The sequence below is a fragment of the Embiotoca jacksoni genome, unplaced genomic scaffold (assembly GCF_022577435.1).
Source record: "Embiotoca jacksoni isolate LCO1_2020_lvr unplaced genomic scaffold, fEmbJac1.0.p SCAF_8, whole genome shotgun sequence".
In the NCBI taxonomy this organism is placed as follows: domain Eukaryota; kingdom Metazoa; phylum Chordata; class Actinopteri; family Embiotocidae; genus Embiotoca; species Embiotoca jacksoni.
Window position 1 is genome coordinate 15,771,372 of NW_027185436.1, and position 8,652 is coordinate 15,780,023.

Here is an 8,652-nt window from a genome sequence, read left to right on the forward strand (position 1 = left end):
GTTGTTTAAAGTAATTAGAAAGCCTTTTCCCCCTGTTTTCTTTTCTATTCTTTTCAGTTCTCTGCCAAGTGCAAGAGGGAAACAGTGAGTCGTCCATGACTTCAGCTTGATAAAGACTCGGAAGAGGAATCCAGGGGACCAGGAGAGGAAGTGAAGAACACAGATACAGTGTGCTCTTGCTGTGCCCCCCCCCGCCCCCCCAGCCCCCCAGCCCCCCTCCCCTTGCACCGCCTCAGATTGGGAAACTGTCTGAAAACAAACAGGGACAGGACTCGGGGGATACTTGTGTCTGAATGTGTGAGTTCAAGTGTGTGTGTGTGTGTGTGTGTGTGTGTGTGTACAGCATTTGCAAACACAAATGGCTGAAAATAATGAATGCCTATATCACACGTTACTTCTATCTAAAAGTCTTTTTTGACATAAGATAGTGATATCACCACTGAAAGAGGCACAGAGTTGGATAAGGAGGAGAGAAGGTTCATCACATTCACCAATCCTAAGGCAGTAAGGTTGCAACACCGAGACAAGAGGGACAATGATTGTCAGAGAATTTTCTTTGTGTCGCCCGTGCTGCTCTGTTCTGTTCAGCACAACTGTCACAGCAGCAAGAAAAGCAGCATTAATGGGGCTAATCTTTAACAATTAACCCCACTTTCATCAGATATATTGTTGCAACGAATGTCGCTCATGCATATGCACACACACACACACACACACACACACACACACACACACACACACACACACACACAACTTTAATCTCTATGTACATGCAGACTGCAGAAGACCACCATAACACACACAGTATTCAGTGTTCATGCTTCGACACACCTGTATAGTCACTTATAGTAGATATACCTTATTGCTTGCTATCCACCACTGGCCCAACCCACTAGCCAGGACCCGCACTGACACGTATCAAGACTGTCAAAAGGTCTGTAAAATGTACACACTTACTTAAAACCATTGCTGAATGGCTGCTCATTTAAAAGAGCATCAGATATGAAACTTAGCAGAATGCTCTCCTGACTAAAAACATTCCTGGCGCCTTGATGATCTGTTAAGCCTCGTGTCCCAAGGAGATAAGTCCTTCGAATTCAACCAAGCACCTTCAAACTACACTCGGATGACGGTGATATTGAAGTTACCTTTAGAGGCAAAAAGATCCTTGAGCTTGGACTAAAAACCAAAAACTAAAAACAAACGTTAATCAAATCTCAATCATATTTAAAGTGCTGAGATGCTACTAAGACAGTATGTTAAAGCAATCAAATTAAAAGTTGACATCAGTACAGTAATAAGTTTTCATATCTAGATACATACATCTACTCTCATCTTTGTTCTGCTTAGTTGTTCAAAAAGGTCCTGTGCTCAGTGTTGTCATGCTAAAAGGCACTTGCCATATAAGAATCAACAGTATGAACATGTCTTAATGTTCCAACCAATTCCTGAGGTACTTGAGAAACAATAGTCCCTTTCAAGAGAGAAAAGCAATTCCACATGAAGTGGGAGTTACATGTACTTACTCAAATGTGAAGTGAGTGCCACATTACGAGGATATGTAACCTTTGTTGGCTCATTTTACTTAGGAAGTATACTGGAAAAGAATATCATTAGGTCTGGATAAATACAAGCAGCAGGTAGGGGGACAAGTCATCATGTCGGGTTTTGTCTTCAGGCGTGTGATTCTTTTTTTTATCAAGCAATGTCGCCATCTACAGGTGAAGAAAAGTGTCCTCTGAAATTTCAGACTGTCATTCACAAATTGTTTATTTTGTCAGTAAACATACTTGCATAATGCAACCTTTACTTCTTGTGTTAACTATATCCAGTTTAAATACCCCAAATTTTAATATATGAACCAAACACTCTTGTATAACTATCAGGTTATTATCAAGCAACAGCAGGTTTGAATCAGTCTCATTTGCTCAATTGTAATGACAACTTTTTAACAAATATGGAAAGAAAGGCTCATAAACATAATAAATAAATAAAGAAGATTAGCTCTGGAGAGTTAACAAATAAATCTGTGCTGTATGTTGTTTATAGTTCACAACTAATTCCATTTGTATGTGTAATATTACAGTTACACAGCTATTACATTTGGTTCATCATAATGACAGAATTTAATACGTCTTCTAAATCCAATTCAATCTAACCCAAAGAATCCTTAAGGAGAGATAAATATACACATAGAAGGCAAGAGACTGCAAGAAAATCTGAAGTCTGTTAACTGGTTATTTCCAAGTGAGTCTTGGAAAAAGGCACTTATTAAAATTAATCACTTCATTGTTCACGCTTACTCCATAGTCCAGCTCTCTCGCTCGTTTTTACTCTCTACTCTCCAAATGTGCCTGGCCATGATTAAAACATGTCTGTTTCTCCATGACATTGCTTTGACATCATTTAATTGGTATAAGAGATAAAAATAAATGAATTAAATAAATATACTACCAGGTAAGTGGCGTAACATAGCTCAAGGTGACAGCCTATTATTTCTCCGTTTTCTTTGCCTCAAAGAAGGCAAAGTGAGAAATGTGAGATTGCTCTGAGAATGCAGCCCCTCATGCGGCAGATGGAGTTTTTTTTATTAACAAAAAAAAAAATCAGCAGAGATTCTTTTTCAACGTAATTTCAATTCTGCTCAAAGTTTGCAAGTTCATTTTAATCAAAAGGTAGATTCTGAAATTTCCTTCGAAAAATATGTTCCCTTCTCACTCATCCGTACATCTGATTATAATCAGCTGTAAAATTTTTCACCTCAGAAATATGCACTGTTGTTATAAAGTCGAGACTTTTATGCATATATAATTCATCTATTGAATATATCAAGGCCGTAATGTCACAATAAAACAATTGTGGCTGAATATTAACCCGGCATTGTGTGTGGAAATAGGCTTTGACAGTGAAATGAAAGAAAGACGGAGGGATATCAAGGGATGGGGTTACTCACAACATCTTGCCTGGTGTCCTTCCCCGATGCGATGAGGATGTAGTTCCAGATCAAGGGCAGCAGCAAAGCAAGAGGAATCATATAGAGTTCAAAGTTCCAAACAACGATGACAAAAAGCTGTTGGGAGAGAACAACACAAAAATGTCGGTAGAAGAAATGTTAAAACAAATAGGTGAGAACAGTGTGGGCTGATTTGTGTATACATCTAAGACCCCATACTAAAGCTCATGAGGCAAACTCCTGAGAATGTAAGCCGGCCATATGTGCGATTGGAAACGACACATTCAAACGCATTCATATGCAGAATCATAAACTCCATGGAGCAAAGCTTAAAAATACGTTTGTGCTCCAACAAAGGTACAGACCCGGTGTCAGTGAGCCGAGGTTCAACACCCTGACCCCTCGAGGGTTTCTGGGTCTCGGGGTGAGGAGGAGGATGATGAGGAGGATGAGTATGACCCGTCAGAGCCTCTTTTCTCCATGCCAATCATCCCAGCGTCTGAGGCCATGTACTGTTTCAGCCACAGCAGGTCAAAGCTGACCCTTCTATACTCAACCCCAAACTCCAGCATATGACCTCACCCACCCCACAACCTCGAGCCCCTAACCCTGTCACTCCAAGCCCCAATACTCTCTTCTCCTCACCCAAAAGACTCTTATGCCCCCGTCTCTAACCTCCTCTGCACCCATCTGCCAAAACCATAACCCCTATACCTCCCCTCTCATCACCAAACAAGAAAAGTAGCATCTGAAAATTAACCTTTCCTAAAACCCTGTATTCTGGTTTTGGCAGAGCTCTTTAGCTTCTGACAACTGATTACTGTGACGGTTGGGAGAAGATATCTGTGGGAAAGTAAAATTGCTAATGATGGAAGCTTGATATTTTCTGGCAGTATTGTGTCAATTGTGAGAACACATTGTGTCAATTGTTGTCAAAAAGTTAAGAGAGACGGGATATTCTGTGGGAATAAAATCTGTCAGAAACAAACAGAACAAAAGAATATTTATCTTTTCTAGTAATATCATGTTTAAGTATATAGAGATTTTTCGTGATTGATAAAACCTCAGCAGCAATTATAACAAATGCTGAAGATGCAAACCATGCCTAATGCTCAATCTCCTCTAGCAAAACATATTTATCAAATTCAAGTACAATAAATCCATTATTTCAAATATGAGCAAAGAAGATTTGAAATTAATTACTCTCTGTCGGGAAACACATCTCTGTTTAACAATCAGTTTTGATGGGGAACTTTTAAGAGTGGTGAAATTGAGACTATTACTGTATAAAGCAGATTTATTGGTCTGTGTACCAATTATGGTCTATCCTGTTTAGCTGAACGACATCAACAAGAGAGAGACGAAGCTTAATAATCAACAATCAAAACGTTTTATTTCTGTGTGAGTGTTTGTGTGAGGGACGGAGACAGAGAGTGGGGAGACTAAAATCAAGCTCTTCATTGTGTTTGCAGTCCAAGGTTAATGTGAATATGAGGTTCAACAGCTCCTCAACAGTGTGTATGCAGGGCTGCTGTTACTGTAGTGGAGCCAGTAGGACCCAGCACGGCACACACACACGCACACGCACGCACGCACGCACGCACGCACACACACACACACACACACACACACACACACACACACACACACACACACACACACACACACATGGATACTGTGCCGTCAAAAACATGCATCTGGGTATCAGCTTGTCACATTAGAAACATATTTAAGTCGACTTTTCTCCTTTTCATGCAGAAAAGTTTAAAAGGCTCAGATTCAAACTTTTGCACAGAATTATAACTTCATGGAAAGTAAAAGACATTGAATATACAAAGCAAAAATAAAAGAGACATAAATTAAACATTAGAAATGTCCATACATTTGCATAATGCTCACAGCAATATTTCTTCTTTAAATAAACCTGAGTGGCCTTGGTGCAACAACTAAATCTCCCAAAAGGATCAAAATCCCTCTCTGTCTCTCTCGGGCTCAACTTCACTTCCTCACACATGCAGGGTCTTTCTCTGATACAGCTGTGTAAGAGAACCGGCAAGAAAACTCTTCAATAATTCATATTTGTATACTAATAAGCAACACAACAATTTCCCTTCATTCGTCATAAAACGCTGTTAGGACCGTGAAAGCTCGACAGCAGAAACTTGCAGATAAACACAACAACACAAATTTACTCAGATTTTCTTGACAAAATGTAACTCTTCTAAAATTATCCACCTTCCTACAATTTATAATTAACAAATCTTTATGACACTGATAAACACTAGAATAATCTCTAACTAAACAATAAGCAACAAAGGTGCAGAAACTTGACTTCAGTTGAACGAACAAAGGAGCTCACTTGTTTTAAACCTATTCTGGTAGAAGCTATAAATAACTACACAAACATCTTCATGCAGATACACATGGGCTCCTTTCAAATATAACTTACAGTAGGCATATATTGGACTGTAAATAGTGCCTGGTTGTCTATTGCTCGAAGTACTGTTATGAAACGGCAGAAAAATTTATAATACTTCACTGTCCCGATGCTTATACTAAACCTTAAAACCCTCTTATGCTGTTTTTGTTTTATTTTAATCTCGCCCTTTCTCTATGTGCCTGCGGTTGTTTAACCTGCCATCCCCCCTCATTCCGTCTACATTTGGTTAAAGTGGTTGAGGGCGAAGTTTTGACTGGCAGCCTGAGAAACTGGACACCCAGGCTCAGCAGTGGCCAGCCCTGTTAACGTCTTTGTGCCCACCGGCTGGGCAATGGGGCCCTGCAGTGCCAGGACCTTTCCACCAGGACTGGCCGATCACAGCCACCCCCCATCGTTCGCTACACCAGATAGGAGGCTCTCCGCCTGGAGAGGAGGGAGTGGGAAGGAGCCTGCTGTGGATGTCAGTGACCGCAGAAAGGCGGAGGAAAAAAAATATAACTATGAAAACATGCTGGATGAAAGGGAAAAATCAGGAAAATACTAAGTGAAGCTCCAGGTGTAGTCTATGGGAATAATTTGTAGATGGTCAGAGACGCTCTGAGGTGGTTGGTGATGGTTCAGAGTGACTATCTGATCACGCACACAAAGGATGCTTACCATGCCTTGCTCTCGCTGTGTTTAATACTGCTGCATTCTTACCTGTATGGTAATGTACATTTTCTCGTGTAAACACAGTCACTGTACCTTTTTTTTGTATATGTACTTCTATGTTCCTCAAATTATGCAAACTCTCTGAATTAGTTTTGAGAATATGTAAATAAAAGTACTGTGTCTATTTATGATAAAACAAAATTAGATGGACACTGTTTTTTCCTCACATACTTTGCCTTTGCTGGAAATATTGTCAGTCATTTGCTTAACTACTTAAGAACAGTGGTGATCATGATCCATTTTTTTTTTTTTTTTAATTCTAGTTTATTTCCTCTATGATGGATATTTGATTTTTTTTTTTTTTTTTTTTTTTTCACCCGAAACACTGGCAGAAGTGACAAGTCAGGAAAAACCTTTAACCAGCAAATCTATTTTGTCATAAAAATAGATCTTCATTTCTTTTAGATTATTTGTGCTTCAACACTCTTTGGTGAAATGAACTGAAATTTTTTTGGAACAAAACTATTTACTTGTCATAAAACAAAGTCAAATAATATTTTCCACTGTCAAATCTGCTACACAAGTTTAGATATTGTTAAAGGCTACATTTGAACTGGGCAAACTTCACATCTGAGCATGAGCTGAAATTCAAATGAGATAATTAAAATAGACAATTAGAAACATGAACAAAGTAAAACCGTGGCAGTATAATTTGTAATGTTTTAGCTAAAATACCAAAACACAAAAGCAATAAACTAACTTATTTTGACAAGTCTCTGTGGTTGGATTTCAATGCAGTTATAATCTTTAAAGCTTTTGCTTAATATATAAAAAAAAAAAAATAAAAAAAAAAAAATCAAACACAAGAAGCTATAATAAAAATCTTAACAAAACACAAAGTCAAAATGATTTATTCAAGCACTTAGTCTGGCACATTGAGAGTTGCATTATTTGTTTCAAAACACAACCCGCGTCCTTACGGCTCTTCGCCGCAGCACTGTGGGAGGGTAATATTCAGTACTTTGGCTTACATTAACCACACACCAGGCTAACTTCCCCCTGCTCTGTCTCAGTGGAGTGAAACTGAAGTTTGGATTTCAGAGTTCCCCTTTATCTCTCTTACATCAATTTCCATGCTGGCACTAAGTGTTGCCAGATAGCAACTAGAAGTCCTGTTAAGTTCGAGGGAACAAGAGGGAGGGAGACTGTGTCCTGTTTGTGACCAGACCTCCTCACCGTTCAGTGGTGCTAGACTGCCCCCTGCTGTTCTCCCGCAGAACACTGATCCACAGCACAACTAATGTTAGCCGTCCGATAAAAAAAAAAAAAGCACTCCGAGTCATTAAAATGATCAATGGCAAAGCAAGTTATTTTGTTAGAATGTAGAAAATAAAATAAAAGCATACAACATGTATAGCTACAATACTACACCTACACACGGGTACCCATTAGAAGTGAGGATACTTTCAACAAAAGGCCTCACGTTTTCAGTTGAGTCTCTATCTCTGGTGATTAAACCCCGACTTGGTATTCTCTGTTAGTCATGCCACTATATTTCAACTATCATTCATTTTGGAAATCAGGAGAGCAGTAAAATGTGAAAGTATATCTTTCAAAGCTGTCCCTTGCTGTGGGCAAAGACGAACTCCGGACTTTAAAACTTTTAAAAGTTAGACAGGTTCTTTGAAGAGGAGTCAAAGGAGCAATTTAAAGAGACCTGGAGTGGTGTGTACCACTGACTGCAATGGTGTCTCTGCACTGTGTGTATCAAACTTCCAGCCAGACATGTGCAAACACACACACACACACACACACACACACACACACACACACACACACACACACACACACACACACACACACACACACACACACACTCCAATAGTTGCTTCTGTACCTGTCTTTGCTTTTTTCCCCTTTTTTATTTCAGCAGGGTGAATTTTTATCTAAATGCAAAGCAGGTGATAGGTGCTCCAGTTTCCTCTAGAAGTAGCTCCCTTGTCTGGGCTCTCTTCCTGATAAGAGTCCTACTTTGCCTGACATAAAAGAGCCCGGTATCATTTCCCCTGCCTCCCCAACAACCCCCAGCTCGCTGCCCTCGCCCTTCCCCGAGCTTCACAAAGCTGCCTCTATTTGCTCTCAATTCAGGGCCGAATTGCAGATAAAGTTACAGCAAATTTGTTTGGAGGAAGAGCTGCTGAGGCCTGCCGTCCCTGGGGCAATAACAGCCTTGTCTTGCAGGGGCCGTGGGGAGAGCTGGCAGCAGCAGGAGAACAGAACCCAACACCGCTCAGCCCTACAATGGCCTCAACTCTCCGGGAGGGAAGGCAAAGGGAGGGGAGCGAGAGATAAAGAAGAACAGGGATGGATAGATGGATAGAAGGGAGAGACACTCAGCTTGCAGGTGTGGAGAGCGGAAGCAGACGCTTAACCCCGAGACAGGGAATGCAGACACCACCCATAGACTAGACACGCACACACACACACACACACACACACACACACACACACACACACACACACACACACACACACACACACAGACACCACCCATCATGCAGGACAGGAGGTAACTCCAGTCCCGTCCATTGTGCCAACGCCTCAGGCA

At 40.4% G+C, this 8,652-nt stretch overlaps 1 protein-coding gene across 10 annotated transcripts in view; it reads right to left on the reverse strand.

The window, feature by feature from the left end:
* Positions 1 to 8,652, reverse strand: part of mctp1a (multiple C2 domains, transmembrane 1a) — a 128,800-nt gene that overhangs the window by 34,498 nt on the left and 85,650 nt on the right. For all 10 annotated transcript variants that reach the window (XM_069138978.1, XM_069138984.1, XM_069138981.1 and 7 more), the window contains one exon: positions 2,954 to 3,070. In XM_069138978.1, the coding sequence (XP_068995079.1) occupies positions 2,954 to 3,070 (117 nt within the window). The remainder of the gene's footprint in view (positions 1 to 2,953; positions 3,071 to 8,652) is intronic.